The sequence below is a fragment of the Falco rusticolus genome, chromosome 5 (assembly GCF_015220075.1).
Source record: "Falco rusticolus isolate bFalRus1 chromosome 5, bFalRus1.pri, whole genome shotgun sequence".
In the NCBI taxonomy this organism is placed as follows: domain Eukaryota; kingdom Metazoa; phylum Chordata; class Aves; order Falconiformes; family Falconidae; genus Falco; species Falco rusticolus.
The window spans coordinates 88,601,074-88,619,522 of NC_051191.1; the positions used below are offsets into that span (position 1 = coordinate 88,601,074).

An 18,449-nucleotide genomic window follows, 5' to 3' on the forward strand; every position below is an offset into this window, starting at 1 on the left:
CATAACTACAAGATCTTGCTTCCATGGCTGGCTCAGGACCTATCAGTTATATGTGAAGTTAGAAATGTTATTCTCTGCATGCATCACCTTATCACTCTATTTAGATTGAATTTCTTGTGCTGTTTTATCAGTCTTACGCAGTCCTTCTGCAGTTTTTCATGGTCAGTCCTTGTCTTTATTATCTGCAATAACAAAAGCCCAATACAGGTTTGTGGCTCTATGCTGTAGGGGTCTTTTCTAGGGAAGGCTTGAAGCCTGTCTTAAATCCTGAAATTGCTTAAATGGGCAGAAGACCCTTGATGTTGGGAATACTGAGTCTAAGACGTGGAAAAGAGTTGTCTTTGAATGTCATGTCTGCACACAGTCAAATTCTGCTCTCTCCTGCTCTGCTCTGCATTTCTTTTCTTTCTTCGTGTTTCTTTTCTGTGAGCCTGTGTCCAGCTCTAGCCCTGGGGTTTGCAAATCTTTCTGCCACTTCCACACACAGCATGGTTTTGAGCAAGGAGAAAGACAGAGGACTTCTCTGGAGGATAGACATCATATGTCGAACCCCTCACATTCTGGTCCTTGAAAAAATGTTACTGTGCCAATCCATCCCTCTGGCCATGATTAAAGCTGTGGTGCTCTCTCCTCAGTAGTCCTGAATGTCTAATTAATGACTCTTTCCAGTTCCTTCCCTGCCTGGTGCCTGTTCCTGGACTGAACTCGCTTCTAACCCCCCGAGTGATCTGCTGCTTCTGGTTTGCTGCAGCACCTTCTCCCCATCCACCCACGCAAGCAGCTCTGCCCAGCCACTCATGCCCTTCTCCTTCCTCACACTATCTGCTACCATCTTTCCCCATGTTTGCTGCCTACCTTTTCATACACAATTTTTTTCTCATTGCTCCATCTGCATCTGCTCCCTCCCACCCTCATGCAAAATCCTTCACGTTACGCCCAGTCTCCGGTTGATGTGGCCCTCCCCACCTGTGTGACCTGGCTGCTTCTGCCTTTCTCTCTTCCACCCTGCACTGCTTCTGCTTTGATTTAAGCACTTCCAATGACACCTTTTTTTGTCCCTTCTCCCAGGTGTCCTCTGAATTTTCCCCAGAGCAGCTTTCTCTTCTGATCATGTTTCAGTGAGGAGCAGCAGAACAACTGTCACCTGTTGCTTTCCAAGTGACTCTGCCCTGCCACACCGACAGCTATCGTTGCACATGCAAATGTGCATGCGTGGTGTGTGTGAAGCTTGGGAGGAAAAAGCACCAAAGACAGGGGAGGGGGAGTGGTGTATTAAATGGGTAAGAATGCCTGAAGCAGCCAGGTGGGTGTGAAAAGAGTGTCACTTTTGTAGCATCACCCGCTCTCAGGCCAGTTGGGTAAAAATCTGCACAGATTAGAGGGGAAATGGGAGACCAGTCCTGTCACTCTGCCCCAAGCTGGAGCACCAAGCAGCTCCGTGCAGGAGCAAGGACCAGCGGTGGTGGTGGAGAAGCAGGACCCCTATGCAGTTGTGGAGCTCTCGGGGACCTGGAAGGGCAGGGTGGCTGTGGGGAGGGCAGGAGGAGCTGCTGGGGGGGAAACAAGGAGCTGCTTGCAGACCTGAGTGGCAAGAGGCTGGTGGAGAGCGGTGGTGGGCAGAGGAGCCTGTGCTGGAGGGACGGAGGAGGGACATCAAAATGCAGGGCAGGGAGCTGAGAAAAAAGCGGCGTTAGCTGGCCCAACTTTGTGCCTGTGTTCATCTGTCTGAAAGCGGATGGGGTCTGAGCTCTCTTTCATTTTAAGCCTGAGTTATTCCAGCCCAGTGACTCAATTTAGTTCTGTCTCTGCTCCCGACATTTCTCTTTCAGGTGGCTTCTGGCTGGTCTTGGGTGGGGCTGTGGGCTGGGGCGACTCATGTTTTCAAGCTCTTATCGGCATCAGTATGATGTTCTGCTTTTCTTTTCTGTCATACGGCATCCCACTCCCCTCCCCTTCTTCCCCTCCCTCCGCCGGCTCCCAGAGGAGGCGACAGACGGTCCTGTAATTTGGTTCCATTCGCTCGACTGGAGCAACACCTGCCCCCCTCTCTGGGGACAGGAGGGTCTCATCCCAAACCGTGCAAGGAGCCAAAGACGAATCTGAAGCCCACATGCAAATAGAGCCCAGGATAAAACAACATGGCCATTCTGGGCAAGAAAGGCAAAATCCCTCACCAGGGGAAGAGGCAGGAAAAACAAAACTGCCGCTGAAGAAATAAATAAGAAGTGCCAGGAGATTGCCTCTTCTGTTTGGGTCGGTTGCTATTGCGGTTATTGATCTGTCCCACCCTGGAGAATAAACTGAGAGTACTGAAAAATAATGGCTGATATTAGAACACATTTATTCACCCTAAAAGGGCTGGGTTAAATGGGTTACAGGATGGCTAGATGGCTAGAGATGTGAATAGACAGATAGAATGTCACTGGTATTTCTTCATGGCTATATAATGGAAAAGATCCATTTCTTTGTTGAATTTCATATACAGCATCTTCTTCAGCTCCCTCCCCACCCCCTGCCCCCCCATGTCTCCCTCTCTCTCACACACACACACTCTTTGCGAGAAATACAGCAAAGATATCAAATCACATCCAAGACCCTCAGAATTTCTGTGCTGTAAGTATCAGCGGTAATATCCCGCCCGGCTCACCCACTTCTTAACACAAGCAATAAGACTACTATTTTGTAGCTGGTGAATAGTGTGATGCTGAATGCACATGTACTGTGGACTCTGCTGGTGAGTGACAGTCCATGTCTAGAAATCTAGAAAAATATTCCTTTTGAATATGCATATCTAATAGCAGCATAAATGCAAGCCTATATTTTGGAATATTGGGTGCCCTACATCCTACAGTCTCTTAGGAAAGTAAATGATACGCACAGAAACAGTTCCCCCTTGACTGTACTGTCCCATGGAAATCAGTACGTTTATTTGTAGGATTTACTTTTGGCTTGCTGTCTGTCCTCGTCTCCAGGGCTCCGATGAATGCATTAGATGCCATTTCATAATGATACCAATGTGAGTGCGTTTTGCGCCTTGTGTCCCTGTATGTCCATATAGGTCTGCAAATGTGTCTTAATAGGTGTTATCACCTTATGTTAAGCGTGCACTGGATATCCCTTGTGCTGGGATATTCTGGATCTATCTATTTGGAAGCACCTCCTCTCCGTGAATGCTGGAAGTTTCCATGCAATGTTTTATATATTGGCTTGAGTCAGGCTTAAAGCACCTCTTTTAGCCCCAACTAAAGGTCCAGAGGTAGTTCTCAGCCTTCTCTGTCCTTGAGTATGCTTTCTTTCATGCTTCGTATGATGAGCTCCTCTTTACATGTGAAAGCAAGCTATCTGAATATAGTTTTAATCTTAGCTTCCGTCCCTAAAAGAAAAAGAGAAAAAAAAAAAGGAAATATTAACTCTCCGGTTCTTTCCTGCCAATTGTTAGATTGGCCAGGCATGATATAAACTTGCACTGAGTAGTTCCACCCCATTCCTCCCATAATATTATCATTCAAGGTCATTCATTCCTGTATCACTGAGGGAACGTAGATGTAGGCAAAGTAACTTTGATTTATATAATTAGATTTTATTGCTGTCTAATGCAGACTTGCAATGAAGCGGAGTTGAAGTTGTTTACCCATTCCTCCTAAATTCAGACTTTTGAGCACTTAGCTGTGCAGCCTTTTTATTGCTTTGGCCTTGTGGCTTGTACGTACTACTCAGATCTTTCTTAAGAATAAAAAAAGGCATAGGATGGGGAAGCAAAACCCAATATTTTGTTTTCAGCAGTCATCAACTGCTAGATGAGAATGAGTTTCCTTCTTGGTGCCAGCAGGAAATACACAAGTGGTCAGGATGATGTTATGGTGGTAAGAGGATATAAGCAAGGTGGTGAGCGGATGGAAGTGAGAAGGGGCTCATAGGGAACAGCATTCTTCCATCAGATAAACCTCTGGAAGAAAAGGACATACCCTCAGGTCAAGTGCCCTGACCCTTCTGCAGGTTGCACTCGATCCTGTGGATACCACCAAAAGCAAAGCCCCCCCCCCGCCCTCCCTCAGAGGGCAAGCAAGCTCTCTGGTGTCTCAGGGGACATTGGAAACCAAATGACCCAGAGGATACTCTTACTTTCAAACCTGAGCGGTTCCCACACATCTCCACACTCCGTGCTCTCCTACGCTCACAGCACAGGGGGCTCACTGGCTCATCACTTGGGCACAGGACCCTGTGGCTGGGAACTCGAGACCCTGGGCTAACAACCGCTGCTCAGTCCACAGCATCTTCACTGCATGGACCTACCTTGGGCACCTCTCAGCCTGGGACCTGATGTGTTTGCAAGAGTGGGGAGCGTGGCCGGGGGGATGCTGGGTTCCCACCTCCTCATCCCACCGCCTGTGTGCTTGGATCAACCGCCAGTGACTGCAGCACCGTATTTCACAGTCAGGAGATGCAGAGCACTCTCTTCCCTAAAAACGTGCGTTCTCACACTCAAGAAGGAAATAGTATGTTCATCTTTTTCTGAACCCAGTCCTCCCAAACGCCGGCAGCACGAAGGCTTGCTGGATGGCAGGATCTACAATATCACTCAGGCAATGAGCGTCGAACTCGGCCCAGTGTCCAGCTGTTGACGGAACCTAAGAAACAAGCCCATCCCAAAGAAAACCAGCTCCAAAGTTGGGGGAGTTCTTTCAGCCCCCAAAGATGCAGGATTTGAAAACTGTGAATTGAACTACCCAAAACCTGCGGGTGCTCCCTTGGGATGTGGGAAGCGTGCGTTGGTAGAAAGTGGAATTAACAGCCTCCCTGACAGGTTTTCTGTATGGAGCTTTTCAGCTGGTCAAGCCCACACTTAATTAAACCACCGTGCAAAGTGTCAGCCATAAAAATGGTTGGGGGGGGGGGGGTAGGGGGGAAGGGTTTTATTTCTCCACCAAGTAACAATGGATGACACAGCCACGCTGAATCAACGGCAATATTCAAATTATAGGTAAAATTAACCCCAAACAAGAAAAGGATGTGATCAATGAGATGGCGCAGAGGTGTCACATCACTCAGGTAATAACCTGTCTGTTACTGAGTCTGTGTCTGCGCCATGTCTCAAACGACAAGCTTTGGCAGCGGAGCCTTCTATAAAGGAGCATGGCTGAGGTTTTCAAAAATAGGGGAAGGGCCCAAGATATTTCAGTAGAATTGGCCCTGGCTAGAAAGGGATTGAAACTGAATTTGAACAAGAGAAAGAAAATCCAGCACGCTCAGGCAGGACAAAAAGCACGTACATTGTGGCGGAAAAGTCGTACATATCGAAGAGTGATGTGGCAAAGCAGGCGCTTGCAAGTGTCGGGTTTGATTTTACTGCCCGAACTTCGAAGCGTGTGACTAGATGCTCGTGGTAATGTGACCGGGAGAAAGTGGCAGCACCGGTGCTGTGCCCCCCGTGCCGGTGGGAGCGTAGCCGGAGCAGGGGAGCTGTGGTGCAGGGAGCGCAGCCCGAGCCTCCCTGGGAAGAGGCAGGTAACCTGTTGAAGCTTTCCCACGCATGACTTGAGAAGCCTTTGCAATCCTTATTCGTAAGGGCACCGCATCCCCATCTTACAGAAAGACCAACAGGGAAAAATAATTAGGAAAAAACAGCTTTTATTTGATACTTTTATTTATATGCAAAACAGCTCACCATTCATGAGAGATATGAAAAACGCATCAGATAGAAACCAGATTTATCTATTTTCACTACAAAATATTGCATTATATAAAGCAACAGAGACACACAAAAAAACCCTGAAAAAGACTAAAATCTTTGGATAGCAGATGTGGTTTTTCTTCTTCTCTTTTGTCCCTAGAATGCGCTTCTTGTTTTAAGAGATTCACAGCAAAGAACATGAAATATTTTCAGGTTATAGAATTTTTTTGGTTGTCACAAAGGAAAGCAGTCCTGGATTTACTTTTCTTTCTTTTTTTTTTTTTTTCTTTTTTAGGAAAAATTTCCTTTCCTAAAAATATACCACACACATACACGCCCACGCTCACTCCCACACACATGCATGTATACACACACGCACATATACACCCACAAAGAAACTACTTCCCTTATAAACGATTTGCAAAGTACTTTTCAGACGTAACTATAGATCAGAATAACAACAAGTTTTAAAAAAACTCTCCTAGTTAAGTGCTAGTGGTTGTCGATCCCACACGAGAAAAAAAAGAAAAAAGGTCAAGAACGAATGCCTTGATATATATAAAATATACTTATAAACAGGGAGGAAGGGGAGGTTTGTCGTACACAAGTGCAATATAATAGGAGGGGGAAATAAATTAAAATAAGAAAAAGGAAAAGGAACACTGTCTCGATCCCAACGAACACTCATAAAGTTAAACGTAATATTCCACAGGAGAAAGTGTAAACACCCGACTATAGAAACCAATTGGCACAAAGTATCCAAAGTAAAATCGCCGCCACTCTGAAAAATAAATAAATCTTGAAAAAAATAAATTGTCGACTCCTTCTACCATAAATAAAAAATAGTTATTTTTAACTGCACCCATGGGTCACACGTTTAAGGTCACAAGTAGATGTTTTTGGATATATATATAAAGGGGCACTTGACAGCCTGAAGAGACGATCCGGTTTTACGCGTCGCTCCGAAAAACGGGGCTCCCGGGGGGAGGGGGGGGGGGAGGGGGGGAGGGGGGGCAGCGCCGGGGGGCGCGGGGGGTCCGGGGGTCCGTCGGCCCGGCTACACGTCCAGGACGTGGTTGAGATAGGAGATGTAGCAGATGGCGAGGCGCAGGATCTCGATCTTGGAGAGCTTCTTGTCGGGGGGCAGCGTGGGCAGCAGCTTGCGCAGCTCGGCGAAGGCCAGGTTGAAGGCCTCCACGCGGATGCGCTCACGCGTGGCGTGGGCCGAGCGGTACTTGGCCGTGGCGCGGCGCCGCCGCCGCTTCTCCTCCCGGCTGAGCGGCGGCGGGTGCAGCCCGGGCCGCCCCCCGCCCCGGCCCTCCCCGCCGCCGCCGCCACCGCCCCGGCCCTCGCCGCCGCCGCCCTCGGCCGGCTCCGGGTCGGAAACGCAGCAGCTGAGCGCCTGGGGGTCCGCGCCGCCCAGCGACTCCGGGTCGGAGGGCGCCGACGAGGGGTGGTCGGAGTCGGCGGCTTGGTCCGGGCTCAGCATCATCTTGGAGGGGGCGGAGGAGCCTTCCCGGGACAGAAGCAGAGAGAACGGGTCAGCGCCCCGGCACCGGGAGGGTGGCGGGGGCAGGGGACGCGGGCGGGGAGGGGGGACGCGTGGGTGCCCGGTCCCTGCCGGCGGCGGCTGCCGCAGCCCCGCTCCGCCCGACCGGGGGAGCCGCGCCGGGCAGCGCCGGTGGGAGCGGCACCGGGCCGGAGGGTGCCCCGGCATCCACCGTCCTGCTGCCAGCGCTTGACAGCAGCTCCGGCGGAACACCCTTCCTCCCATTATTCCCCGTGCTTGCTTGGGTGTACCAACAGGCCGGGAAAGCAAAAAATAATATATAGTTACATATATTTTTCCAACCAAGCTAGTATCCAGTGGCTCGGTATTAGGTCGATCTATTTGCTTTTAATCCCAATTTTAATACCGTCTTTCCCCCCCTGCCAATCTCTGCTTAACCGTTTCTCTTTCCGTAACGCTCAATGGGATCCGGGCTACAGGCGTGATGCTTTTAAACATACAGGCATGATGCTATTAAATATACAGGCATGATGCCTTTAAATATACAGCTCCAGGCTCCCCAAACGTAACAAGGCCAGTGGGGAAATTTATTTTCCCAATCAAAACTTCGGATCTGATGTACCTGCTGGGCTTTTCCCCCGCTGTTTTCTTTGCGCTCCTTCTGTTTTCTCTTTTTTTTTTTTTCCCCTGTTTTTTTTTTCTCCCCCCCCCGCCCTTCCCTCTGCTAATTGTGCGGATAGCGATTCGCCAGCTACCGAAAGGGGATGTTTCAAGAGTCTCCGTTTTTTTAAGCGTGGGATTCAAAGAGAAACAAAACCCCAAAGCAGCGGCCGAACTTTTCCAATTCCTTTAAATTTTCCCTCCTCTCCCCTCCCTGCGCGAAAAAGGGGGGGGGGGGGGGGGGGGGGGGGGGGGGCGGGGGGGGGGGGGGGGGGAGGCTAACTAACTAAATAAATGCGGACGTGCCTTTCAAAAGAAAATTGAATCGTATCTTCTTGCGGCCTCACAGAGCACCATCTGTCATGTAGACAGCAATACAAATCCGAGCGCGGCCGCGGACATGCCGGCATGTAATAAAACAATACATCAGGCAAGTAGTGAATAACCTTGGGCGCAAACTGCGTGTGCACGGCTGGGGTGTCGAGCGAGCTGGGGAGCCAGCCCGAGGGAGGAGGCAGCCCCCTTCCCTTCCCCCCGGGTCAGATTGCCAGGTATTTCCACGTAAAGTTTCCGGGATCCGCTCGGATCTGAGGTCCGGTTGGGAAAAATAAATTTAAAGCAGCGATAATAATACTACTAATGGTAATAGTTACAGTGATGATGCTGAGCCATTAAGCGGCGGGCAGGGGGACAGGTCCCGGCAGGGCTGGAGCCAAGACCCTCCCCACGGGGGGAGCCGCGGACACGCGTGTCGGGCTCGGCGCTGCCGGGGGAAAGGCCTGGGGAGGGGGAGAGGGGAGTGTGGCTGCCCTGGGAAGGGGCCGCCGCTCGCCAGCGCCATCGGAAACGTTTCCTTTCCTAGATTTAATCGGGAGCGTTCATCAGGCCCGCAAGGCAGGGGCAGGGATAAACCCGGGCAGCGCGGCTAGGTACCCGCGACCTCTGCAACAAACCCAGGAACGGGGCAGGTTTAGAAGCCCCTTTCCGCGGTGATGCCGGCGAGGGGGGGTGCGGAGGGGCACGAACGGAGGGAGGGTTTGCAGGGAGCCTGGAGGAAAACGGGCAATTACAGAGGTGGTTCCTGGAGAAAGTTGCTTAAAGGTTTCTCTCCGGTGTGTGTTGAATTTTCCCGTTTGTTTGAGGTTTACCCATCCGGTGGGTTTTGGCGAGCTGAGCCGGAAAGAGGCTTTTTTTCCCCCCTCCTTTCTTTCTTTCTATTCCCCCCCCCCCCCCCCCCCCCCCCCATTTCATAAAGCCATGCCCGTGCTACCTGGAAAAGGGGTATAGTATATTGTTAAGGCTGCTTACCTCGGCGGAGTCGTTTGGACAGCCTCTCTCTGCAGGTCCTCTCGCCCCCTCGGCGATTCCTTTACAGTTCAAATGACCCTCCGGGAGCGAAGCATGGAAAAATTAAAAAAATCAAAATCAAATCAAATGAATTACGAGCGGAAAAGTGTCCTGCTCGGCTGGGGAAAGGCGGATCTCATCCCTCGCCGCGGCCTCCAGCGCTCCGGAGATGGGAGATGTTATCGCCGTGTTTGTTTGCGGAGTATAAATAACAACTTAAGTTACTTACGATGCATCAGGGGAGAAGGAGCATTGCCCCCATCCGACTCTGCCTCCGCCCGGGAATTCGGGGCAGCGGGCTGCAACGCACCGGCGGCTGCGAGCTGGCTTTGGGGGGGGGGGTCGCTCTGGAAAGTGCCGTTTACCCCGCTCCTCTTCCTCCTCTTCCCCGATCGCGACAAATAACAAAAGGGACGCGGCGATAGCACCGGCCGGGATTATTCCCTCTCGCCCGCCCCCTCGGCCTGTCCTTCCCCGCGGCGGCCCGCGGAGCCGCCGCCGCCCCCGCCGCCGCGGAACCCGGGAGCGGAGCCCGGCGCTGGCTGCGCGGAGCCCGGCGCTCTGCCGGCTTTGTTCGGCCGCGGCCCGGCGCGCAGGCACGCCGCGGGTCGGGGTAACAATGCGTCCGTCCCTCCTTTCTTCTCTATGATTATTATTATTATAATAATTATTTTGGGGTGCAATGTGAGATTTGGTTAATTCCCCGGTCCGGCGGAGAGGGGCAGGAGGGGGAGACGCCGTCGGGAAATAAATGTTTGGTTTAGTTTTTCCTCTGGTCCTTCAAGAGCTGGCGAGGGGGGGGGCGGAAAAAAGGAGAAACGAACCCCCCATCCGTCCCTGAGCTTCCTAACTCCTCCCGCATCTCTCGGGTGAGGATAAAGAAAGAAATGCGAACGCTGAAAAGAAAAACCAAAACAAAATAAAAGAAAATCTCGGCGCGGGTTCGGAGAGGCTGCGAGAGAGAAGGTCGGTGCAGGAGAAGGTCCGCTCAGACGCACAAAAAGAAAGTGCAGTTCCTCCTCCCAGCCCCCCCGGAGCGGCGAGGAGCCCAGGGGGGTGCGCAGGGTGCGCAGGGTGCGCAGGGTGGCAGGGGCGCGACAGACGGACAGGCAGAGCGGGGACGCGTGCGGATCCGCTCCTGGTACCACAGGGTTTCGCCTAGAGATGGTCGGAAGAGATAAAGGCTCGGAGAAAAGGGGGCGGCATTTTTTCCCTCTTAAATTGATATTTAATGGGAAAGCCTATTGGACAGAAATCTGGACACGAGTCACTTAATTGGACTTGACATCTGTCACAGTGTGGGAGTTTTCACAGCCCAAATATTTTCAGCAGATCAGATTCTCGCTGAATCTGTGCCACAAATTATAACAGTCGAGAGCAGCCCGTGATATAAACCCTAGCCTCTGGATATACAGGCTTTAGCCATGTTCGCTCCCACCGCTGTCGTGTGTGTCCCCCAAAATATTGGACAGCCACTGATCTAGAAAAACACCGCTGGCATTTTGCATGCACGCTAATAAATAAGCTTTAAACATCAATTTGCATCATGTACACCGAGCGTGTGGAGAATCATCAGACTGGGTTTTCAGTGCATTTGTCTTGGTGGTCCCTGTGCCCTGTCTCCCACCCTCCCCCGATCCCGGTGCACGGCAGGCACGGTCCTGCCGGAGCCAGAGGGGCAGAGAGGCCCCCCCAGTCCCTCTGCCCTCCACCCTCGCCGCTCCCGCATACAGACAATGAGGCGAGGGAGCCGGCCACAGGTCCGTGGCTTTTCTGCTCACGAGAGGCTGGATGGAGCCAGGCCCCATCGCACCAGAGCCAGGAGATGCTTGTGACCGAGGTGACTCGTCCTGCTGCCACCTTGCCCCAGCCCCCTCCCAGCTGGCAGCCCCTTCTGTGCTCTGACCCCCCTTTCCCTCACGTGTCTCCTTGCAGATCCCATCAAATGGGGGCTGTAGCCACTTTTCTCAGGGTAACCATTTTCCTCCCTGGGGACTTTTCTGCGCCAGTGCTGGCAGGCTCCCTCCAGAGCCCCCCGTTAAGGACAGCAGGTGGGCTGGGTGAGGTAGTGGTCTACCGCACAGGGCAGAGCTGGTTCTGCTGCTCACCAGCAGTTCAGTGGGTGCTTGGCCTCACCAGAGCTGCTTCTCTCCCTGGGTCCCATCAGCAGGATGACTGGGAGTGAGGTGGCAGGAAAACGCTCGGCAGAAGTCCCTGTTGTTCATTCAGTAACACGTGCAATAGGCTGGGAGATCTTGGAACCAGGAGGGGTTCTGCTCTTGATATGTTTTTCAAGACTTTAACAAGAATAAGTAGCCCACCTGAATAATTTTGGGTTTTGTTAATTTTTTTGAAAATGATAGACACTCTGGCAAATGGTGCAATCTCCCTGCATGTCACTTGGCTCACTGGCAAAAGGTCTGAAAGAGGATCCTCACAGACATTTCTTCCAGCGAAACTTGGGGATTTCTCTCCCTTCCCCTACCCACAACAAGTCTCCAAGGCAGCAGGATGCTGTGACTCCTGTGGGTGCTCTGACCCCCCATACTGCTGCTGGATTCATGGATACCTGACGTGATCCCAGTGGCACTTCTGGAGATGCTTGGCTGCCATGGGACATGCCTGTCAAAGACCCACCATGGAAGGTAGTGTACAAATGCAATGCAGCCTCTGACTGGGAGGCTCTGAAATGCGTGTGCCCTCAGCCCACCCCCTGCCAGTCCTGACAAGGGGCTTCCTAAATCTGTAGAAAGCCTTCAGCTGAGCTAGTGGGAGGCATCGCTGTGAGGTACCTGGTCTGCATGGAAAGGGGAGGTTACATTGGTGCTTGGAGAGGGTGTTTGAGCTCCCAGGCACAGGGACTCGGTAAACCCCTTTGCTACTGTGAAGAGAAGTAACTAAAGTCTCAGCTACCTTGCCAGGAAGATGCAGATGCAGATCACAGATGCTGTGGCACATCCCCATTCAGCTCAGCTCTCTGACAACCTTCACAGGTGCTCTTTGGAGATCGGGATCTGAGCAGTTCAAGGTCACTGTGCTCCACATTGCAAGACCCCGGGTCCCATTCCATCAAACAACCACCGTCCCATGCTGCAAAGAGCAAGCTGTGAAGGATACCTTCTCCAGCTCTGACCTGACCGCGGCTCAGTTCTCTTGCAGTGCTCCCTCAAAGTGTAAGTTTGAGGTCTCAGCCCACAGAAGCTGCAGGTGATGGAACAAGTAGCTGACTAAGGCTGCCATAGATAACAGCCAGGAAGCTGCTAATTCATGCAAGCCACCCTCCTCTCTGCTGCAGATGCTGCCATCACATGGCTTGCTTCTTATTTTTAATTTCCAGGAAGAGACCAAGCAGTTGCTCCTCGATGCCCTTTGGTTATGAGTGGACATTTCTGACACCTCATAAAGTGCTGTTTACAGCCACTGTGATCTGATTACCCCACTGCTCTGCTCCCAGACGTGTTAAATCTAGAGGTTCCCACCCTGCCCAGGGCATGCCAGGCCTGTGGCGTTCACCCCAACAGCCCTGCTAGGATACTGCCAATCTCACACCAACTGCGAGAGCCAGGGTGTAGCCCCTGTATCTTTAGCCCTAAGAAGTGAGTCAGAAATGCTGGAGCTGACAGCCTGGCTTTTCTTTGAGCACACAAAGCCCCAAAGCCCAGAAGCAGGGCCAAATTCTCCCAGTGGAAGGAACAGTGGAAGGAAGAGGTTGGTTTCCAGAGCTCAGCATTCAGAGCCCAGAGGTGGAGGTCACCAGAAATGATCAGAAAATATGGGGCAAAAGTACAGTTGATCAAAACTAAAACAGTTCCATTTTGGCAAAGGAGGAATGACTGAAGTTCTTCCTCAAGCTCTCTGTGTCTCTTTTCTTAGAATATAACCTGCTGCACATTGGGAGTTAGTATGGTCCTAAGGAAGCTGCATAGATGCAAGTATCTTGTATCCCCCAGTATAGGCATGGCCACTGCAAGCCTACGGTTGGTCTCTTCACTAAGCAAGCACCTCACTGGCATCAAGACAAGCTGAAATTCCCAAATAGTATCAAAGGTGACCTCAACAGCATGAATAGCATTGATCCGGCTTCTCTACAAAAGGTTAAACTGCAGCCTCCAAGCTGCACCTGATGAAGCAGAACGGAACAGGAAAAACTGAGGCATAACAAGGGCCTGCAGTTGGGCAATGGATGTCCAGGCACATTGCATGGCTGTGGCCTTATTGCAGACCAAATCCACGATAGTGAACCTTGGAGCACAAGCGGACAGACATCTCCTGGCAGAGAATCTGGGATTACATTCTGCCATGCTGGAGGGCTGAAAGAGAGCCATGAGCATCGCTTCTTCTTTACCTGGCCTCAGACGTTGCCCCCAGGGATGCAGGTATAGATGTGGAGGTGGTTTCCTGTGGATGGCAATGCAGCTCACACAACACCTGTCTTCCCAGCAGCCTCATAAGTTTAATGGGAATGAAAAGTGGACAGGGAAAGATTCGGTATCAAAAAAACCCCACATCCCACCTTTGTAGGGGCCATCTCACTGAAAAGCAAGAAGTAATTCTGTTTTGGCTTCCAAGGCTTGCTGAGAAACCAGTAAAACCTCATGACCTGGACTGCTCACTAGGTAAGACCTAGCATGGCACTAATATTAGTAAATTCATGGATGATAGCAAATAAAAGCTGCCCACTGCCATGAGACTTACAGCAAAGTATCACAGGCCACCAAACAATATCAAGTGATAGGTGCTGCTGACTCTGCAACAGAGACTGACAACCCAGGGTTTTTCAGGGGCTGGTGGGATCGGGCTTTGCAAAGGCAAGATTCAGAAGAGGATCATCTTCAGGTTATAGTCAGAAGAGACAAGACTGGAAACAGTGCTGCCATGTGATGGTATTTTATGGAAAGGGGGCACTTTCTTGTGTGAGCATCTCAGATTTGTGTCACAGGATCATTTGAACATAGTGTCATTTGTGAGAACAGCTGGGGTTGGTACGTACCCTCTAAAAGTCTGCAAGGGTGCAGTGCTAACACCCTGGAGCAGCCATTTGTCCCGAGGAGATGTCCTTCTTGTCTGGCAAAGCAGAAGAACAAAAGAACCCAGCTGGGCTCTCCAGCGCTGGACCAGGTATTAGGAAAACCATTTTTCACTTGCAGCCTGAGAAAATCTCGCAGGGCTGCCATAAGAGACATCAAACACGGGAACCCACAACGCCACTTTTATGGCGTTGCTTGTCAGAGCTGAGCTGCACTTCCATTACCGACACGTCCTCTATCTGTCGAAAGGACAGCTTTCCAGGATGCTTGACAACATCCATTCTCTTTTATAGCACACGCCATTCACGTTGCTGGCATATGCTGCCCATTGAAATAAATGGAGCTTGTCACTCTTGGATGTGTTCCTTGGAAATAAACGGTCAAACAAATTAGAACGCTGAGCCATGAAAATCCTTGTCCTTTTGAAAAATCTGTGCTGGATTTAGCTCACCGCCTCTGCTTGTGGTTTCCTTGGATGTTTGGGTGATATTTTTTGTTTTCCACCGCTCATATTTGCTTTCTCTAGGCAGTGGGATTCAGGCTGCTTTAATAATGGGCCAGGAGCTTTGAGGTTGCTGCCAGGAACAGCCTGCAACTGGGGAAGGTGAAAAAATGGTTCCCCTTCTGGGCCATGAACAGAGGTAGGGGGGCCACCAAGTCTGGATGCCAGGCCACCCTGGCTGAGGTCTGCCAGCATTTGCAGGACAGGAGCCCCCTCAGCTGCTCCCTTGCAAATGTGAGCGAGGCTGTCTCTGGGACTGGCTGCTATGATTAAACCAGTGGTCTCCAGGCTAGCTAGTGGTTGAAATCCATGGCTTTTGGACAAAACCCTGATTCTTTTTACCTAGTTGCAGCTTTTGGCTCATGTCCTTGGGTCTCTGTTTTGGTTCCAGTCTTTTCCTTTGCCTGTTGGACTAAAGGAGCCATGACATTACGATCAAGCTCTAGCTGCTGCTGTAAAGAGCCAGGTGCCATCATGCGTGTGCTCATGACCCTTCACTGCCATACTCTCTTGACATCTCCAAAGATCATCCTTGCAATGTTAGTTAATATTCACAGCTCTCTTGAGGTTAGGGCGTCTCGAGAGATGGAGGATGATGATGAGTTTCTAAAGGCAGAAGGGACTGCTGTGTGCAGGCTGAAGGACACAGGACTTCCTTGTTCCCTTCCTGTATGAATGAGTATGTGTTTTTCAGAAATAATATTCCTGCTTCGTCTCAACATTGTTGGTGTTGGAGGATTTGCTGTGACCCTTGGTAAGTTACTCCACTGTTTCTCCCCACTGTTGAAAACACTGACACAGAAAAAGAGCATGCACACCTTCAGCATCCAGCTGTGGGATTTTGTTATATCCTGGCTCCCTGGATTAAGAGTTCTCTATTATCACATTATCAGGTTTAGGTAGGGATTTTGTAAACAGGTGTATGCATGTGTGACGTACAGCCATTAGGCCTGCCTGCACCGATTCTTAGCTTGGACTTTCTGGTCAGGCAGAGCCTAGCTACAGCTATTGCTGCTGATCCAGCCAGACGTCTGGAAATTCTGGACAAAGGGGAAAATTCCACTTGGGCAAACATTTCAGGCAGAAAGAGAAGACATACCTGAATAAACCCAAACATGTTGGTTCTTCCTAGGACTACTTGGGATCCATTAGTAGTGGCCATATCACAGAATCACACAGAATCACAGAATCACACAGAATCATCACAGGATGGTCAGGGTTGGAAGGGACCTCTGGAGATCATCTAGTCCAACCCCCTGCTAAAGCAGGTCACCTGGGGCAGGCTGCACAGCCTGTCTGGGGAGCCTGTGCCAGTGCTCTGTCACCCTCAAAGAAGTTTTTCCTCATATTCAGACAGAACCTCCTGTGTGGCAGTTTGTGCCCGCTGCCCCTTGTCCTGTCACAGGCACCACTGAAAAGAGCCTAGTCCTGTCCTCTTGACACTCGCCCTTAAGGTATTTGCATGCATTGATAACATCCCCTCTCAGTTTTCTCCAGGCTAAACAGGCCCAGCTTTCTCAGCCTTTCCTCATAAGAGAGATGCTCCCCTCCCCTAATCATCTTTGTAGCCCTCCGCTGGACCCTCTCCAGTAGTTCCTTAGTTTTCTTGAACTGCGGAGCCCAGAATTCTTCAGCTTTCTTTTTGTCAAACTGTACAGGTTTGAACGCCTTTTCATCACGCAGAAGAGACTAAGCCTGCTTTACTTTAAAGTGGTTTTGGTCTGGGATATTTCCCATTCTTCCAATCCATAATCCTAGCCCAGAAACTGGATGCTTAGCATGACAAGCTGTGAATACAGAACAAGAAATGCACATGCCATGCTTTTCAGTGTGTCTGTAAGATCCTAATGCAGCCTCAGTGCTCCTGGGACAGGCATATTAGAAATCATATCACATTAAAATCACAGAGAACATGTATAAGAACCTAGGAACGGCCACAGTGGGTTAGACCAAAGGTATCTTGTTTTCAGCAGTACCAAAAGAGGGTGCCTGGCTAACCTGTGAGGATAACATAAATCTGCCGTGATACTGCCCCCAGGTATTCTCCTGACATCCAGTTAATTGCAGTTTAATGCACAGGATGAACTTTTTTTCGATTAATTTGTCACGTTGCTTCTTGAATTCATGTAAACTTCCGGCATCCATCATTTTCCATGGCAAAGAGTTCTCTGTGAGCCATGCTGTTTAGGTAAATGCGTAAAGAGATGCTTGTAAACACGTTTGCAAATAGATTAGCCAAGTTTGCTGTATTACTGCGGCTTCCCTTGCTGATGAGTACGCGAAGCGTGGTGTTGACTGTGTGGGCAGTAGCGCCGTATGTTTTCAATGAATGCATTTGGTCAAAAGCATAAATAGTGGGTGGATTATAGCCAGCTAGGGAAAACAGGAGGAAAAACTCCTACTGAGTTGGGGGAAGGTAGCTCCTTTCAAAGCAGCTGATCACCTTAAAATGACCCGGGCCAGGGTCTGCAACTATGACCAGTCATGCGCATGCACACACATTTGTTATATAGCTTGGAGCCATGGGAAGTGGTTGTGTGGAGCCGGCACTAAAGCAGTTAACAAAACAAGCCAGAAACAAAAGATGTGAACGGTAACCTTTGCAACGCACCAAGAAGTCACACACACAAATGGCTAGTGAGCAGTTTGTGAATTAAGTAGGACAAGTAAGAGGAACCTGGTGATTTTGATACATGTCTGGCGTACTAAATAGGGTGTGTGGGTTTATGCAGCTCCCAAACACACACACCTGGTGTGCAGCAGTTAGTGAATCGAGGGGGAGGCAGACACCATGTGCTTTGCCACTGAGGACCTTACCTGTACACGTGTGTGCAACTGCTGGCTGCCAGGGTGAGGAAAGAAAAAGTGGATGTCAAGTCTAGCTGGCAGCCACTGCATCTGTCTTCTGTCTTTCACTCCCCCACAGTCGAGGTGGAACTTGGATATTTTTAAATCTGATGTCTGTGTGTGTAGCCATGGGGAATGCTCTTTCTTGTGAAAAAGAAAAAAAAAAAAGAAAAAAAAAACCAACAAAGAAGATTTTGAAACCACCTGCACTCCATAAGCAGATATTTCTCTCTCTGTTGATGCTAAGCATCTCAGCCCCCAGGTCTCCTTTCTTCACTTTGAAGAAGTAGAACTTGTAAAACCAAACCCAGTGACCATAACTGGACAGCTTAGGCCAGCTGACCAGGGAAGAACCCCCCTGCCCTGCGACACACGCAGTGTAAGGACTGTCTCGCTGCGGGAGCCAGGTGCTCTGCCCAGGCCAGTGTCCCTTCCTCAGCCGTGGCCAGTATCAGGCATCTCACAGCCGGGTGCACCGAGCCCTCCGGAAGATACCGATGTAAATGTCTAGTGTTGCAACCTGAAAATAGGATATGCCCATACGAAACAGAGTTCAAAGGTTAAGAGTATGTCTGTGGGAGTGACACAATAGGCATCTAGCAAGCAGGCTGTTATAAATGGCATTTTAAGGTTTATCTCGTACTGCAAGTGGCCTATGGCAACCAGGTAAGCGCTCTGCAGCAGTTAATCAGACAGGCAGGTGGAAGAGCAGCTACTTGCTGGCCTAAAGACACCTGAGTGGCTCTGTTGTGCCATGTCAAAGGGCTGTCTTGCCCCATATTGATACTGGTACGTAACAGAGGCTTAGAGGAGGCGGGTGAGATCAAGGTGAGTCACATAGCCAGGCATGGTCTCCTGTCTTCTAGTGAACAGTGACTGTTATTT

At 50.5% G+C, this 18,449-nt stretch overlaps 1 protein-coding gene across 1 annotated transcript; it reads right to left on the reverse strand.

Annotated features, from left to right (window-relative positions):
• Positions 1 to 5,611: 5,611 nt before the first annotated feature.
• NHLH2 (nescient helix-loop-helix 2) lies at positions 5,612 to 10,397 on the reverse strand. The gene is made up of 3 exons (XM_037390702.1): positions 9,418 to 10,397; positions 9,150 to 9,227; positions 5,612 to 7,183 (listed from the first exon to the last, which is right to left on the reverse strand). Exon 3 carries the CDS (start codon positions 7,161 to 7,163, stop codon positions 6,729 to 6,731), a length of 435 nt encoding a protein of 144 aa, XP_037246599.1. The 5' UTR covers positions 7,164 to 7,183; positions 9,150 to 9,227; positions 9,418 to 10,397; the 3' UTR covers positions 5,612 to 6,728.
• Positions 10,398 to 18,449: the final 8,052 nt, after the last annotated feature.